Source organism: Drosophila ananassae, chromosome 3R (genome assembly GCF_017639315.1).
Source record: "Drosophila ananassae strain 14024-0371.13 chromosome 3R, ASM1763931v2, whole genome shotgun sequence".
Lineage (NCBI taxonomy): Eukaryota > Metazoa > Arthropoda > Insecta > Diptera > Drosophilidae > Drosophila > Drosophila ananassae.
Window position 1 is genome coordinate 22032039 of NC_057930.1, and position 18235 is coordinate 22050273.

The following is an 18235-nucleotide window of genomic DNA, read 5'->3' on the forward strand; positions in this document are numbered from 1 at the left end:
ATTGCGATTGCCTTTAGGAACTGCATTCTACACACAGAGGCTATTGCAGCTAGAAAAGCGGCTCATAAAATGGGGCATATTCCCCAACTTTCGTTTGTAAACACATCTGAATCGAATTGGCTGCACGTTTGTGTGGCGGACCGCACCGAAAAGCTCTTACACCGCCGGCCATTTGGTTGCAACTTGTACATATTGGCATTAGTCTAATCCAGAGTGCAGCACGCAACAATTTAGTTATTGGATCCAAAAAATTACCAGGAACAGAGGTAGAAAAGGAACTACACTGAGAAAGGATGTAGTCTTTGCATAATTTTTAACTAAAATTAAAGATGTCTTCCGAATATCACGTATACGGCATGTTGGACATTATTTCTTATGTTTTTTGTAAAGAAGAAGACAACTATTAAAAACCAAATATTTTTTCCTCTGTGGCAGATTCGGTTTTGTTGGCTAAAAGGCAGATGGAATGGTAACGCACATTAGCCGATAGTGCGAATCCTGGCCCCAGGTCCTTTTCTATGTTCAACAGCGAACGTTCAACGTTTCGTCCTTTTTCATTCCCTTTGCTTGCCACACACTCATAGAAAGACACACACACACAGTCGCTAACTGATGGCCATTATCAGCATCATTATGTGGCATTAGGAACCGTACCACCACGATGATGATGTCGTTGCAGCTTAAAGTTGTATGCGATTTATTTGCGGTGGCTGCCCATTTTTCAGCTACTTTTCCACTCTCTCCCATACGAGTGTCTGTGTGTTTTTTGTTGCAAAAAGTGCAATTGAGCTCATTTAAATGGCATAAATTAAGATGCTTAAGCTCATTAGTTGGAGATTTTTAATTTCAAAACTGCCTGAAAATTGTTTGTAATGACCCCAGGTCGAGAACCATAAAAATGAAGCAGCTTATCAGTCAAGTGGAGACTTAAATTACACTAAAATTTGTATTTTAATTAGGCTCATTAATAAAAAGTTTACAGTATAGCATTTGAACCATTTATAAAATAATAATTCACACTATTTCAGACTGAAATTATTGATTACTCGGCAATAGTTGAATATTAGAAGATTTATGGAGCCATTAAATGGAGAGTGAATTCACGAATTATTCCTCATGAATCATGTGCTCCAGCAATCATTCGTTGCCATATCAACTAGGGCACGTGACTCTCGATAAGACCTTCGTACTTAAGATGGTACCATAGAGCCCGTACTGCTTGATAAACAAAGCACTTGACAATCGGGGCTAATACCAATTGAGCAGCCAGGCCACCACCGCCGTTCCACTTCCCTCTACACTTCTTGGCCAAAATCTTTGACTAATCCTCGCATATAACACAAAGGTGGATGGCTTATTTGTGTCTTGGTCGGGCCTCAAACGAAGATAAGCTGGCTAAGGCCTGGGGAAGTTATTACATTTAGCAATTGGGGTTGGCTGCCAAAGGATTGCAAGGGTTTCTGGGTCTTTAATAAATTCCATAAAAATTTAAAGGCAAATGAATGAAGACGACGTGAGTAAAAAGTGAAGGTTTAAGAAAGCTTCTCACCTAAGCTAGTATATTATTGAAAAGTTGCCAAGCAAACACATCCAACATACACGACAACCACCTGCCAAGTTATCGAATGGCATACGACTGTCCTTTTTGGTGGATGATTGATTGATCATTCTGTCAATCACCTGGTGTATTGATAGTGGTGGGTGGCTCCTTAATAAACTCTACACTAGTTCATATCAGATGCAATACATCGGTGTCAGGGTGGCTCCAAAGCTAATGGTGACAATTGGGGTTGGCTGCCAAAGGATTGCAAGGGTTTCTGGGTCTTTAATAAATTCCATAAAAATTTAAAGGCAAATGAATGAAGACGACGTGAGTAAAAAGTGAAGGTTTAAGAAAGCTTCACACCTAAGCTAGTATATTATTGAAAAGTTGCCAAGCAAACACATCCAACATACACGACAACCACCTGCCAAGTTATCGAATGGCATACGACTGTCCTTTTTGGTGGATGATTGATTGATCATTCTGTCAATCACCTGGTGTATTGATAGTGGTGGGTGGCTCCTTAATAAACTCTACACTAGTCCATATCAGATGCAATACATCGGTGTCAGGGTGGCTCCAAAGCTAATGGTGACAATGAAGTAATGCCACAACTAGCTTGTGTTAGCCAACTCGTGCTTATACTCAATCACTGATAATGATTGAAGGAAAAGTGACCAGCTAGCTAGAACGGCGAGAGGTTCTGAACGTAATTGGGTTTCGGTTATTCGCCGATTACCTTTCCGAAAAAGGCGATAAGCCAACAATTTTCAGCGTCTAACCGGGACAGTACTGTTCAGTGTTTTGTGTTCTACAATCGCAAAGTGCTTGCGAGCGTGTGATAAAAACGAAAAAAAAAACTATAGCAACAAATATATATATAAATGTTGGTGCAAAGATTATGAAATGAGTGTATTGGTATCGGCTTGTTTAGATTAGCCCTCCAGTCTAATTGGCCATAGAGCTCAGTGGCTCTAAGGCGATCGCACAGTTCTTTCTGCACCGCTGAGGTGGCAGGTCGCGAAAAAAATATCATCTCTTACCAGTTAATTAGTTTTTCCTGCTCTAGTGTAAGTGTGGTGTTTTCAAACTAGACTCTTTAAGCTAAAAGAGTGCATTCAAGAGTGTGGTGCAAAAATTTGCAGTCGGGAGTGGTGATTAATTTTATGGCTATGCCACGTTGGCAATCTGTTGGCTAATAAGCGTGTTGGCTTAATTATAATGTCAATTTAAAAGCTAACTCTACGGGGTTATCGATGTTGTCTGAGATAAGCAGCCATATCTGGCTTTAAAATAAATATTTCCATCTTTGAAACCGCTTTGTTTCTTAAGTATTTGACAATTTCATTAAACCTAATGGTAATTAGTTCAACGATAACGTATCTAAGTTGATTATTGATAATCACTCACTAACATGCGGTTAAAGGCGATTTCTATTAGCCAACTATGTGGCCATAATTGGCATGTGTGACGTCAGAGCACGTGATGGATCATGTGGGGCGAAAAAAACACAACAAATTGAGCCACTCAAGCGTCAAGTTGAAATTTGCCACACAAACGATTGGTGGCGTCGATAATATTTTTACGGCCCACCAAACGGATTTCTTAATGAGCCCAGTAACACTGCCTGCAATCCGGGAACGGGCCACAAGACCAATCCCCCAATGAACCCGTAATTGCGGACATAAACCAGCAGGGAATATAGCACCAGAACGAGAATGGAAATGTGAATGTTTCTCCTCTAGTCGATATAATCAGGCATTTGCCTGAAACTTCCCACGAAGATTTATGGCCAACTTAAAGGCAATTGTCTGGCCCGTGCAGATTTATGGCCAAGAATGATGTACAAAAGTGTACCGATAAGGCCAAGTCTAGCTCTGATTTATCCATTGATAGCCCAAAGGCACAAAATCCCCAACTAGTTAATCAATTTTATAAACTGTTGTTGAAATTACCGGAAGAACAATTTTCCCAGAAGGACTACATTTTTCAATTAGGTCGTGGCTTAAAGTTTCTTTGACTGGAAATACTTATCTAATCATTTGCATAAGAAACCTGAACTATTGCGAACAATTTGTTAAACAACTATGTCATAAACTAGTTTAGAAAACTACTGAATCGTTAAATTTTTTTCTCAAAAACAGCATTAACCTTGAGTTACATTCCAGTTCGCGACTTATAATTTATAAACCAATTAAAAAATCAATAAAAATTCCTAAAACTTACTTCCAGACACCGTAAATCAAAGCTCGCATATCACTACTGACAAGCCCCAGAGACCCGAAAAAACTATCAAATTATTACCGGAATGAGATTTCAGGGGCCAGACAGCGCGTCTTTTTATCAGTCAGCTGAGAGCGAGAGTCAATCATGGGTTTATAGCCAGACAGGCTTGGCCGCAATCACGGCCAACAGCATAGGCCATAAAAATCCAGCACAATCTGTATGCCAAAATCGGTTATCAGAAGACACTGTTGCAAGTCCTGGCCCGGCAATAAGCGTTTAATGCAATAAAAGACTTTCGAGGCTTATTTATAAACCTACTGATTGCCAGTAATTGTTAATAATTTCAAATTATTAATGCGCTCAGAGCGTTGAATGCCGCCCACTCCAAATACCAGGCACTACGCCAGAGATAACAACCACGACGATCTTGATAGTCCGGTCCCGGGTATATAATCTAATCAGTTCGGTTCTGTTCCATGGAGTTTCACTTATGTGATTGATTGCGACACTGAGCACCGACTACCCTCAAGTGGCTGTGAATGGCCCATAAAAAACTGCGTCAGTTGGATCAGCAAATCGACAATGTTGAAACAATATGACGCCCGAACCTATTACCACTCGACAATAAACCTCATTATACTATCACTCTATTGCAATTGTGGAAATAAATGGTTCTCCAAATGAGCAAATTTAATAAATGTCAAAATTTGTAAATAGTTTTCGATCAATTACCAATCATAAAATCCACCTTATATCACTCATAATTAGTTTATTGGAATTGTCCAATTTTTATTATGAATGGAAATTTTTGATGACTCTCTGTGAGGTCTACAAAATAGTCAGTCATATAACCAAAGGCCGCTTTTTATTTGGGAATTATTAGTTACCACGTACCAAGATAAAAAATGATTCATAATCAATTTTTACCTTTTTTTCCAGTAATAGCCCACGGATCCGATCATGGGAGACATGTTCCGTAGTGAGGAGATGGCCTTGTGCCAGCTCTTCATCCAGCCAGAGGCAGCCTACGCCTCCATAGCCGAGCTGGGCGAGAGTGGGTGTGTCCAGTTTCGCGATCTCAATGAGGAGGTCAGTGCCTTCCAGCGCAAATATGTGACAGAGGTCAGGAGGTGCGATGACATGGAGCGACGATTGCGCTACGTAGAGTCCGAGATGAAGGACGATGGACTGAAGCTGCCGGAACTGAAACCGGAGGAGGAGCCTGGAGCACCGAATCCCCGCGAGATTGTGGACCTCGAGGCGCAGCTGGAGAAGACCGAGAACGAACTGCGCGAAATGTCCGCCAACGGAGCCAGTTTGAATGCCAACTTCCGACACATGCAGGAACTCAAGAACGTACTGGAGAACACCGAAGGCTTCTTCTCCGACCAGGAGGTCATCAACCTGGACTCCAATCGCAAACTGGATCCTAACGATCCCGCCCAGCAACAGGGAGGAGCTCAACGTGGCCAGCTGGCCTTCGTGGCTGGAGTCATTAAGCTGGAGAGGTTCTTCAGTTTCGAACGAATGTTGTGGCGCATCTCCAGGGGAAACATTTTTTTGCGACGCAGCGACATTGATGGGCTCTGTGATGACGAGGAGACCGGACGCCCCGTCCTGAAGACTGTCTTCGTGGCCTTCTTCCAGGGCGAACAGCTGAAGCAAAGGATCAAGAAGGTCTGCGCCGGCTATCATGCTTCCGTCTACCCATGCCCCAGTTCACATGCTGAGCGGGCGGAGATGGTCAAGGACGTGAATGTCAGATTGGAGGACCTCAAGCTGGTCCTTAGCCAGAGTGCCGACCACCGCAGCCGAGTTCTGAGCTCAGCGTCTAAGCACTTGCCCCGCTGGTCTATAATGGTGCGCAAGATGAAGGCCATCTACCACATTCTGAACTACTTCAATCCGGATGTGACGGGCAAGTGTCTGATTGGCGAAGGATGGGTGCCCACAAATGATATTCTCACGGTCCAGGATGCCTTGGCCCGGGCCTCGAAAGCCTCGGAGAGCTCCATACCGGCCTTTATGAATGTGATCGAGACCAATGAACAGCCACCGACCTACACTAGGACCAATAAGTTCACCAGTGGCTTTCAGAATCTGGTGGACTCCTACGGCATGGCCTCCTACCGGGAAGTGAATCCCGCGCTGTACGCCTGCATCACTTTCCCCTTCCTATTTGCCGTGATGTTCGGCGATCTGGGACACGGCCTGATCCTAGTAGCCGTCGCCTCCTACCTTATCATCCAGGAGAAGAAACTGGCCTCCATTCGCGAGGAGATCTTTAACATCTTCTTCGGCGGTCGATACATCATCTTCCTCATGGGCATCTTCTCCATCTACACGGGCTTCATTTACAATGATATTTTCTCCAAGTCGATGAACATCTTCGGATCTGGCTGGCACATGAACTACACCAGAGCAGTGGTTGAGGATGAAAATCTAAAGTCAATCACATTGCGACCGAACGATACGGTTTGGAAGACCTATCCCTTTGGCATGGATCCCATTTGGCAGATGGCCGACAACAAGATCATTTTCCTAAACACCTTCAAGATGAAGCTGTCCATCATTGTGGGAGTCCTTCACATGATCTTCGGTGTATCCATGTCTGTGGTTAATTTTGTTTATTACAAGAAGTACGCGAGCATATTCCTGGAGTTCCTTCCCCAAGTGCTGTTCCTTATCCTGCTCTTCGGCTACATGGTCTTCATGATGTTCTTTAAGTGGGTCGTCTACAATGATACCGTCGAGGGACCCCTTTCGCCCGCCTGTGCTCCTTCCATTCTGATCCTTTTCATTAACATGATTCTCCAAGGCTCCCAGGACACTCCGGAACCCTGCAAGGAGTTCATGTTCGATGGCCAGAAGTCGATTCAGCAGGTCTTTGTCATTGTGGCCATTGTATGCATTCCCTGGATGCTTTTGGGCAAGCCCCTGTACATTATGCTGAAGCGCAAGACCAGTGGAGCTCCAGCACCTAAACCAGGCGGTGGAGGTCACGACGATGAGGCCATGGGCGAGATCTTCATCCACCAGGCCATCCACACCATAGAGTATGTGCTCAGTACAGTCTCCCACACGGCGTCCTATCTGCGATTGTGGGCCTTGTCCCTGGCTCATGCACGTAAGTTAAATATCTTTAACTTAACTTTAAGCTATAAATATAATTACATTACATTGCAACATTTCATTAAAAAGAAGTTGCCAGGTCGCGAAGGTGTCAGTACTATCAAGAAATCGTTAAACTCTCAGAACAAATCCAATTAGTGATAACAAGTTTATCATTTATGAGCTCATATATTCTCTATCAACGAAACCAAATCAGGCTATAAAAAAACAACTCAGTTTTTTATAGAAGCATGTTTGCCATACAAATTACAAATTTAACCCGTGCTAGAAATAAATAATTAAAAATATTTATTTTTTTATTTTCAGAGCTATCTGAGGTGCTATGGAGCATGGTTTTCTCGATGGGCTTCGGTTATGATAGCTACATCGGCAGCATACTCATTTATGTGTTCTTTGGAGCCTGGGCTCTTCTGACAGTCGGCATCCTGGTGCTCATCGAAGGACTCTCCGCCTTCCTGCACACTCTTCGCTTGCACTGGTAAAAACTTCAATTAAATATCATTTTTTTTGCAAATTATTAATAAATGTATTTTTTAGGGTGGAGTTCATGAGCAAGTTCTATGAGGGCGCTGGTTACGCCTTCGAGCCCTTCGCCTTCAAGACTATCCTGGATGTCAGCGACGACGACTAGAGAGTAGGGAAGATGGCTGCAAAAGGGATAGTGAAACAGCGCAGGACGCACTATCCTTCAAGTATTTTCTTTTTATTTCGTTTCCTTTCGCTTTGGATTTTTTTTATACGAAAAAATAAATTTTCGTTTGATATGCATACTGAATCCTGAATATTTCCCTTTAGTTGGCTCATTTCTGGTTTTGTCGGCTGACGACAAATGTTTGTCATATGCTTTCTGACAATCTCTCTATGGTCACCCAAGTGACATCTGCAGACACTGACTATATATATTCATATATCCATACAAGTGATCCCATACACTAGTAGGAACTGCACATATTCCGGACAATCTCAAAGCAAATTGCTTTTCATCCTAAAAAGCAAGCTTGTGTTTGAGCTCCTGTGTCTGCCTTTTTTTTGGCATTAGAAAAGTTGTCATTTGCCGAAATGATGTTGTCAGTTCGACTGTCCAATGGGCATTGAGTTGTGAAATTGCACACTGGACAATTTAAATAATAATAAAAAGGTAGTTCACACACTCCACAAACTAGTGGGAGGTCATATCAGTACGAAAATGATAGTTCAATACGGTTAAGTAGAAACCTTGGCAGCGAAAGTCTTTAAAGAGGAAGGCTTCTTAAACAAAAAAAATAAATCCTTTAAATGGGTATATTGAATGTAAACCCTTAGCTCCAGGCTCCTGCTTTGCTAAAGTCCTGTGTTTCCTTTGTTTTTCCTCTTCCCTGTACTTTTTGCTAAATATTTGCATTCGAACTCAATTGATTGCGTTTTGTATTTATGGTATTTTGCTCGTTGGCCAAATTCAACGTGTTCGAGTTCGCGTGTTGATCTTTTTTGGAGCTTCCAGTGTCCCATCTATGGCATGTGTGCCAAAAAATATATTTTTGTGAGTATTGCAGTGCTGACAACTGGCTGGCCATAGAAAATGGCACGCAGGCAGGTGAGTGGAGAGGTGATCCGGCCAAAACACACGCAATGCAAATAGGAATTGAAACTGTCGGCCAAACGCTTTGAACCCGCATGTCAAATGCTGTTTTCAAAACAACCAAACAACAGCAGGATACAGCGACTAAGAGAACAAGTAGGAGGTGTTCCATGGGAGTTTTGGAATAGGAATACCCTTGGATCTTAAAAACATCAACAAATAAATATTAAAAATTCTTAAGAGGAACAAATAAGGGTTTGTTGAATAAATATTTAAAAAAAAAGAACAAAATGGTATAATATAATATAATATATATAATATGGTATACATAAATGGTAGAATAGATACTTTACTTATAGATACTTTCTTAACAAACTTATCAAAACTACTATAACCCATTATTTTAGAGTAGACCTACACTGCAAAAATAGACTATTATTTATCTGTCATCCCAATCGCTGATGGCAATAGTGGCTATCATGGTCTTGTTTGAGCAGCTGACATTCTGGTCAAGTTTTTCGGTTCCTCACGCGTTTGCTCAAAAAAAAAAACAAGAAACATTACGTATACGCTACATATAACCATCGACATCAGAATCGGCATTGGCAGAATCGGAAATAAATGCCCGAAATCGAAACGGCATATAAATATTGCTGCAAAATACATTAAACAAATAAATATTTGTCCATACATAGACAGCGGGACTGTGTGGCAGTTGGTCGTAAATTATGTTCTCTGGCCTAATGCATTTGGCCTCGTATTAATCAATGTTTGTGCTGCTCTGTGTTTGGCCTCCATTTTTTTTTTTCGCCCGTCCTGGGCGCCACTTTATGGACAACTGCCGCATTTGCTCGTGCATTTGTTTTAATTTATTTTCTCGAACACATTTATTTGCATTTAGTTTTTCCAAAGTTTCTTTTGAACATTTCGGCCACATTTTTTTTGTATTGCCAGTTGTCATTTGATTTTTTATGCCAGGACCGTACCAGGGTAAATATAAATCAAACTGCATTTGTTCAGTGTCGCTGATTTGCATTGGGATTTGTTTATAAATCCGCTAAAATACACGATATCGAAATAATAGTTTTATTCCTGGCCACATACACGAATCCATAGATATTGCTTTTTAATTGTTCCTACATTTCATATTTTCTTTATAATTTTTCAACTTATTTTTTTGTGTTTTTGTTTATTTTGTTGTCTGACATATGCAGCTTTCTAATTGAATGCCATGGCAAAATATTTCCTTTATTGTATAGATTCCGTACATAAATTCCTCTGGAGGCCCGGCTTTTATTTCTGGATTTATTCGAAACAATTAAATAAATATGCAATTTGTTGAATTGCTTTGATATAAAATTAATGAAATATGCCGCCCATAAAATGGCTAGTTCTTTACTTTTATTGGGGATTTATTTGCTGGCTTTTATAACCATCGAAAATCAGAGCATAAGCTCAAATCTGAAATCTAGATCAACTTCTTGGTGTCCCACTTTTATTATCACTTTCAGAAACACAGAAAGACCACGTCCAAATCACCGAATCCCAAATTATCCGACTTGGGCTTGGGCTTTACCAGATTTTACGACACCGCGTCCAACAAAGTCCGTAAATCAAAAGCAGATAATTTTCCAACAGCTTCACTTTCTTCTTGCCGTCCTGACCACCTTACCACGTTACCAGTGATTTCACTGAAATGGACAGCGAAGGCATAAAATAATTGTTCAGTGAGAGAGCCACAAATTATAAAATTTTTTCCCGGCCCTGGGGTTACTAAATTTACATACTCCATGACGATCCACCCACCCAGCTGGACGCACGTTCCAACTTTTACTTTATTTATGCCTTGGCTAAAAAAAGGACAAAGTCCTGGATAGCCCCAAGAGGGTCGGTGGGTGAAAGCGGGGAAAGTGTGTGAGCACAATTGCGCGTCATAAATTTGAATTATTGTGCTCTTTGCATTTGACAACGACTTAAAAGCACTTGCAGCGATTTGGGCCAACTCAGTCCAGTTCAGGTCCTGTACCGTTCCTACTCAGTTCAGTTCAGCGAGGACTCCGAGGCAGTCAGCCATGAACATGTCCTTGAGACATGTTAGAGAGCTCGTTATTACACTGAGACAAATAGCATTAAAGGAATATTTAATTTATAATTTTCAAAATATTTTCACACTCTCCTTTCAGCATTTATTATAATATATTTTGTTTTCAGTGCTTTATAAAATCTCAACACATTCGTGAAATATTTTTTTTCTTTCATATTTTGCCCACTGGCTGGCTGCACAACGCTGGCACGCCCACTAGAAGGCTGAAACAACAATGCCAGAGACATTTTTAGTGGACATTTATTTTATGCTTAAAACGCATTGAAATTTGCGCCCAAGGCGCCAGCTTTGTTGACGATGAAGTCGGTCATCTCAGTGCGGTGGCCTGTCTTTTGTCAGCCCATAAAATATTCCACCGCCCACGTCTATTGTGGGAGGGGATTGCTTTATGTTTTTCAGCTGTGTGCTGTGTGCTTCCTGCTTTTTGGGCTGTCAGTGGGAGCTGAAAAGTGCATTAGCCATTTTGGCAGCCGACGCATATTCATCCGAAACCCACCATTGTTTAATCCGAAACCTGCCCCCTTCTCTAATTAGCTTAATGTGCAGCTGCATTCTGATTGTATTAAAGTGTTAAAATGTCGCCTTTCCACTTTCTCCCACTTATTTGGCCATCCGTCTTTGTTTGGACGCTTTTGGCCATGATGGAATGCTGAAAACGGATTAATTTGTCTCCCAATGCGAACTGTGCTGACAGCCGGGCCAAAGCCACAAATTGCTCGAGATATAAATTCTTGAGAGGCATCAAAAGGAAAACCCAAGTAATTTGATATTTCTAGAAATATATATGTGAGCTATAGGATTGTATGAAACGAGCTGAAAGCGAATGGGAGGGATGGCAGGGGTGTTGAATTGACCATGTTAACAATAAACAATTGACCATACAACATGACAAGCAACGAGTGTGCCGGCCAAGTATGTTTCCATCAAAAATTTATAGAGGCTCTTGCTAAGACGACTTAGGAAATACCCATTAAAAAAATTTAAAACTACAAATATGTTTAAAAACGATGAAAACAACTCATTTTTAATTTAAGAGGCATTTTAGAGACCATTCTCAGTTAACTTTTTTATCAGATTTTTATGAATATATATTTGAAAATAACTTACAAAAGATTTGAAAATTTAAGAGATTTGTATATTTGACTTGAGTAATTTTTTCATTTTTCTAATTACTCTTAAATATTTAATATAATTTAATCCAAAAAAATCAAGCAATAATCATTGGCATTATAAATCAATATAAAATCATAAATTTTTATGAATATTTAAGAAATTACCGACCTCTGAGCGACGTTGATTGCTGAGTATCAAAAAACGCTTGCGGCTTCCAATAAAACTATTAAACGTTCCAAAACACACAGACACATCCATATGCGAGGCCTTTGTAGTACTCTCTCAATTGTACAGCAATTGTATATGTGTTTTTTATTTTTTTTTTCTGTTGTTTACTTTTATTTTTTGACTCGGGGCCATGTCTGCACAAATGTTGCATAGCAATTGCTTTGTGTGTTCAATTTTTGGCATAGCAACAAACATGCAGTCACACACACCCAACAACCAACCAACACACACACCCACACACACACAACAATGGGCAGTCAAACAAATGAACAAGAGCGCACAAATTTTGCAGCTGTCAGTGGCAGGAGCAGGAGCTAGGACACGAGGCACAACAGGAGGCACAAAGCAAGATTTTTATTTGTCGAACTTAAAAAAAAAAAACCCAAAATTGTGGTTTAAAATATTTTTTTTTTATTACAATTCTGAGAAATGCAATGGGCAGCAGCCAAATATTGAGGGTGGTGGGTGGTAAGTGGGTGGAGGCATACCAATCGTAGTTTGTCGAAAGTGGGTGTGGTCGCAAATTGTTAAATGCTTAGATGTCTGCAAAGAATTTGTCGCCAGGAGGCGTCGGGAATGGATTTTCCATTTTCCATTTTCAAGCTGCTGTCACGTATACGTAATATGGCCGATGGCAGCTCCCGAAAGTATGCAACGCCAAAAGGGGTGTTGTTTTTCTGGTACCCGAATAGATGTTGATAAATGTTTTTAGTTTGTCCACTCGCTTACCCTCCCACTCCCGTTCCACTCCTCCTGTTGATATGAAAAATGGTCTATTGATAAATGGCAATATGGCTTTAGTTGCCAAAAAGTTCTACCCCCAAGTTTATCAAGTAAAATATGACGAGTGTCCAAAAAAGTGATTATAGTTTGCGAAAAGGTTTTAGAATCAAACTAAAATTTATCAAATATCTATATAATATAAAAATAGTTCCCACCTTATCTAATATCCTTTATTTTGGCCTATATAAGCCGAACTATTTGGCTGGCTTAGGCAAATGTAATTATGCTGACAATCAGCAGCTAATAAACCTCAAAGCAGCAATTAAACGCAACTACTGCTTAAAGCGTAAAGCTCTATGGCCTTAACACACAAACACAAACACACATATATAGATATAGCCACGTTATCCTTTGTTGTTATTACTGCGGACGCTCCTTTGGCCAGGGTCACATTTAATTGTGCGCCATGTTCAACAGGCCATTGTACATGCGTATTAAATGTAATTAACTCATTATAAATGATAACGTGGTCGCAAGGAGTCGCATTCAGGTATGTCTTGAGCCGCAGTTGCGACCTCGAATCCTTGCGGCCGAGAAGACATTTTGTAGGACGCGTCGGACGGTGAACGGCGAACGGCGGCTGTCACAGCTAATTTAGCCCGGCCAAGCAGCGGAACGTGTTGGGTTACTCTAGTCAGAGAGGGTAACCCGAAGGGGGGATAAATGCGGAATTATTACCGGAAAAGGACAATGAGACGAAGTGGCTATTATTAAGGCACACGGGTGCCACACAGGACTAGAATTCCAGTTTCAGGTAATAAAAACTCCTTTATGCGCTCGAGTGGGTTACTCCCCTCTTGGTTTATTTTATAGTTTGTCTCTCGCCCTATTTTCACACTCTTGCCACCTCGGGGCAGCCTTTTAATTATGTAACACGCTCCTCAGCCATTGCTGTGCTTGCCCCCCGGACCTTGGTGGCATTTCCTTGCGTTTTCCCCTTGATTTCTGGGTCGGTTTTCCGCATTTCCTCTGGCCAGCTAAGTTGCGTGGACTTCACGTGTGACCTTAATACAGATAAAATGAAGTTTCTAATATATATTTAATTGGTAGAATTAACATATCCATAATATTTTTCATTAAAAAAATAACTTCCTTAAGTTCTAGTCTATAGTAATTACAGATAATTTTAATCTGTTTAGAGCCTGTCTGTTTAGTGACAAATCACATTCATTTTTCACAAGAAAACCATAAGAAATTTCTCATCATTAAACGCCACAATTCCCAAGGTTTTCAACTTTAGACGCAAGACAAGAAAAAAATCCTGAAAATTCGATTTAAGTCTTGAGACAAGCAGCCAAGGTCCAGGGCACAGAGTCAGGGGAGAAGACTAACTGCCAACATTTACCATCAATAGCCGCATTTGCTTATATCAAGTGAAAACTTTCTTATCGGCAGCTACAGCGGCAACTTCAATGACAAATTGAGACAGCGATGCGATGCAGCGGAGGGGTACCACTCGGTAGAGGGCCAAAACGAGCCAAAAAGTTGGCCCACACACACACCCCCAGATATATAGATTGGCTTGTCGTTGTGACAACTTGCCACTTTGAGCACGTAAATTTTTGTCGTCTCTCGCCTTTTGAATTGATAAGAAAATTCATAAAATTTCTTGAAAATGGTGCAAAAAAATAAAAACCCAGAAATGGGAAAAAAGAGAGAAGGCTGGAAAACGCAATCCAAGTCAAGTGTGTCAGCAGCCGTGAAAGTGGCATTTGAGCCGGGCTAAAAACTTTTGCTGCCAACTTGCTAATCTAATGAACAATTGTGGCTGCAGGCCACCTTTAACACCTCCTGGCCCCGAGGACGAGAACTCTGCCAGAGCCCGTGCCAGAGAGCACCTGTGTGCCAATGGCAGCCTTAAACTTTTCGATCCGACACTGCCACACCATCCAAGATTAAAACGAAAATTAAGCTCGCCTCTGATGTCAAGCGAGCATTTCATTTTTTATTAATTTTATTTTAGGTTTTTTTCCTTTACTTTTTTTTTTTGTTGCACGTCGCATTCCTAATTGAATTTGCCGTCAGCGAGTTCGGCAGGAATTTAATGCAATTTCGTCAGCCTTTTAAATTGCAAGCCAAGTTTGCAGACAACGAACTCAAACAAGTCAACAGTCAACTTAATTGTCATAATTTGTGTTTACAAACTTGACGAATTTGCTAAAAAAAAATACTAAAAAAGTAGACAGCAGCAAATTAAATAAAAAGAAAAGAAAAAGGATGAGAATGAAGAGGCTAGATGGGGGTTCTCTGATGAAAGGATGAGATGGTAGGGCATATGTGGCCAGCTGGCAGAGCAAAGTTTTCATCACAAAACAAACCAACAAAGGGCCAGAGCAAATAGAACAGGAGCCACCAGCCAGGAGCAAGGATTCTGCAGTGGCAAGTAAAAGCCGGGCACAAAAGAAAACAGGCCAAAAGGAAAAGGAGTGGCTTAAGCCAGGGCTTTGGCTAAAATACTACTACCCATTAATGGGAATTTTCAAAAAATATGTTATGAAATGTGAAGATCAGAAATATTTTTAAAAGGAATTTTAAATAATTTCTTGAAATTCTTGCTATTGTCTAAAAAGTTAGAGCTCCTTTGAAATACTTTAAAAAGTTGACAAACTTTTAAATTCCTTAACCCATCCAAATGATGAGTATCAAAATATTATCACTCAAAAAAAAAACGGAAAAAATAAGCACCCGCCGCAATCCGGAAAATGGAAGTACTGAACTAAAATTGGACACTTAATGCCAAGAAGAAGAAGGCAAACGACGGTAAAAGACAAATAAAGACTAAGCAAATAAAATCTAATAAAACCAAGGACACAAAAACTTGAGCCAAGTCGGCGAAAATGAGCTAAATGCTGCAAAGGGACAACGGCGGGGTGAATAGGGCCAAAAACTAAGGGGACGGTCTATTTCTAGGGCGAAGCGAGAGAGCAAATGAAATAAAGTGCCAGAAGTATGTTTCATTAGCGGCAACAACAGCCAACCAGACAACAACAAATAACAAACAGCAAAGCCAAAGGACAATGGACCGCCAAGGACACATGCTCCAGTGGAGTTTCTTGATGAACTTTATACTTGTACGACCAGCAAACAAATGGGAGAAAGGCAAACAAACTTAATGATAAGGAATACGTATTTACACTCCAATTTAAAAAATGGTCTTTAATTATTAAAAGGAACCAAAACAACAAGATTTGCAAAATAGACTTTTAAAAAATATATTTTTTAAACTTCATAATAATATACGGACTAAAATATATTTTAATTGATAGATATATTCTTTTCTACTGTATCATTTTTCTGAGAACAAAACCCGTTACAGGAACGCTCACTATCGAAGTTCCCACAGGGATCTTTGCCCATGGACACATGATAGCATGTGAGGGTTTTCTCGTTAAATGCCCATGTATCATAATCATCGATGCACATTCCGTCTTCAATATTAATCCTGCAGAGAACTTTGCGAAAAAAACATTAATAAATAATAATGTACTCCATTATACGTCAGTTAAAATATCATACGTTTTTGAATGGAAGTGTCACCAGACACCAGAAAAAGGAAAATGTTAACCAAAAACTGAACCAGCAGGGCGAAGAACTTCATGGTAACTAACTTAAGATTCCCAACTAAATACTTATTTTTTAATCAATTTTGCAATAGCTATTAGTTCCCTACAAAAAAAATTATTTATTTTAATTTCAACACAAGTGTATAATTTTTAATGTTTTCTAATACAAAAGTCCTGACATCCTTTTTTTCCATCGAAAAATCCGCAAGGTTCTTTATTTTGTGGAACCAAATAGCATTTCCGAGTCTTTTCATCAAAGCCCCAAGTATTATTTTGGTAGCATGTTATGGAGCCACCAGTTCGCTTGCAAACAGCTAAAAAATTTACTAAATTTTATAAATAGTTAAAAACAATGGACTTACTATTGTAAATAGGACTTATGGCAACATGCGCATACATTTCCCAACATTCAACCAAACCAAGAACAAGAAAAGAAACTAATATAAACAAGATCTTCATAGTGACTGTTTAAAATGTTTAATTAAAAGTCTTAAACTTTAAATAATGAATTCGATTTGAGACCAAATACATTAACTTCTTAATGAGCTTTCTTATTTAATTTATTATACTTTTTTTATTTCACATAATATGAACAAATTCCTCTAGTTGGTCAAAGGATTCGATGTGCGTGGAACATATCTTATTGCAGGTATCCGATCGAAGAAAGAAACTACAAGGCTCGATTAAATATTTTGTGGCCTTACACTTCCCAGCTTTGACGCTCCAATAAAAGGTTTTCAGTTTAAGGCAGGGTGGACCACTTTTATGTCTTTTGCATAATTCTAAATAAAAAAATGATTAATAATGTTTATCACAAAAATAATTACAAACCATTTAGAACGCTTGTTTTTGAATAATTTCTTGCATGACAGACAGCAAAGAATAATATCAACAGAAGTAACTTCATATTGCTTATTAATGAGTGTTTTTAAAAGTGAATAAATATTATAGCATATCGTGTATTAAAAAAAAGAATAAAGTGCCATAGAAAATAGAATTAGTTATGGTTGCCTTTAAATAAATAAATATTTAAAGCAAAGGTCGTTATTGAATTTACGCCATAGGAGCCTCAATAAAAAAAAATAATCTCCAACCGTGCGTATTGTTAACTTTTGTTGACAAAAAAACCTGACTTTCAATTGTTCCGTTGGCTGTGATGCGTGTGAGGATATCTTTATGGCTCACTGTTTGCTGTTGCCAAGACAACAAAAGCAATTTAATCTTATTGCCGACACGCAAAAATTTCGAACAATGGTCTAGCAAGCAGCGAAATAAATAAATAAAAAATTCCAAAACTCGACGAGAAATGCCGCAAGTGCTTTCATAAATTTTAAGCGGTGTTATAATGGCCCCCTACATCTAGTTTTTCAGATCTTTCTCCTTCTGCCTTTCTTAGTTTTAATAACATTTATGTGTGGCCATGGCGCCGAGTCACGATATTCCAATTATACGCTCATTGTGGCTTTAAAATTCATTTCAAAGAAATTATTTCAACTACTCATCTTTATCCTTTCATTGTTTTCATTTGAGTAAATCGCCTAATGAAATCATATATTGACTATAAAATGTTGGGGTTCAATCTACTCAAGCATATAAACTGTCAAGCCCAAATCATATTCAAAGCACATCAAACTAACCTTTTACAGATTGGTAACAATTTTCCTCTTTATTAATCTTCATTAATCACAAACACACACATGAGAACTATAAACACATCCTGAATGGGCGATTAAAATGAACTTTTAGGGCTTAGCTAGGATAATGGAGAGAAGCGGAGGATCTGGCAGAAACTAAAACTCAACATAATTATGCAAAAGACATTGGGGATAATTTTGACAATAACTCAAGCAAATGAAACTATCTGTGTGTGTGTGATTAAGGATATTATGAATGCTTGAATAAATTGCTGCCTATCATTTATTTTGTGAATCCTTAATTCGAAAATTATATGTGCGTCTTTAATTGCTCAGTCACTCAGTTGGATT

The 18235-nt window shown here is 39.5% G+C and overlaps 2 protein-coding genes across 2 annotated transcripts; one reads left to right on the forward strand and one right to left on the reverse strand.

The window, feature by feature from the left end:
• Window positions 1-2502: 2502 nt before the first annotated feature.
• Window positions 2503-7676, forward strand: LOC6497391 (V-type proton ATPase 116 kDa subunit a1). Its single transcript, XM_001962144.4, has 4 exons — window positions 2503-2613; window positions 4709-6896; window positions 7208-7379; window positions 7439-7676. The coding sequence occupies exons 2-4, from the start codon at window positions 4730-4732 to the stop codon at window positions 7530-7532; spliced, it is 2433 nt and encodes an 810-aa protein (XP_001962180.1). The 5' UTR covers window positions 2503-2613; window positions 4709-4729; the 3' UTR covers window positions 7533-7676.
• Window positions 7677-16348: 8672 nt separating this feature from the next.
• On the reverse strand, window positions 16349-16704 carry LOC26514660. The gene is made up of 2 exons (XM_014906868.3): window positions 16613-16704; window positions 16349-16564 (listed from the first exon to the last, which is right to left on the reverse strand). The coding sequence occupies exons 1-2, from the start codon at window positions 16647-16649 to the stop codon at window positions 16401-16403; spliced, it is 201 nt and encodes a 66-aa protein (XP_014762354.1). The 5' UTR covers window positions 16650-16704; the 3' UTR covers window positions 16349-16400.
• Window positions 16705-18235: the final 1531 nt, after the last annotated feature.

What these genes read in the sequence shown, in the direction of transcription:
- LOC6497391 (XM_001962144.4), top strand. Translation starts at nt 4,730, where the DNA reads ATGGGAGACATGTTCCGTAGTGAGGAGATGGCCTTGTGCCAGCTCTTC. An exon ending in CTTGTCCCTGGCTCATGCAC is followed by an intron (nt 6,897 to 7,207) that starts GTAAGTTAAATA and finishes TTTTATTTTCAG; the next exon opens with AGCTATCTGAGGTGCTATGG. An exon ending in CACACTCTTCGCTTGCACTG is followed by an intron (nt 7,380 to 7,438) that starts GTAAAAACTTCA and finishes TGTATTTTTTAG; the next exon opens with GGTGGAGTTCATGAGCAAGT.
- LOC26514660 (XM_014906868.3), bottom strand. Translation starts at nt 16,649, where the DNA reads ATGTATGCGCATGTTGCCATAAGTCCTATTTACAATA. An exon ending in CATAAGTCCTATTTACAATA is followed by an intron (nt 16,565 to 16,612) that starts GTAAGTCCATTG and finishes TAAATTTTTTAG; the next exon opens with CTGTTTGCAAGCGAACTGGT.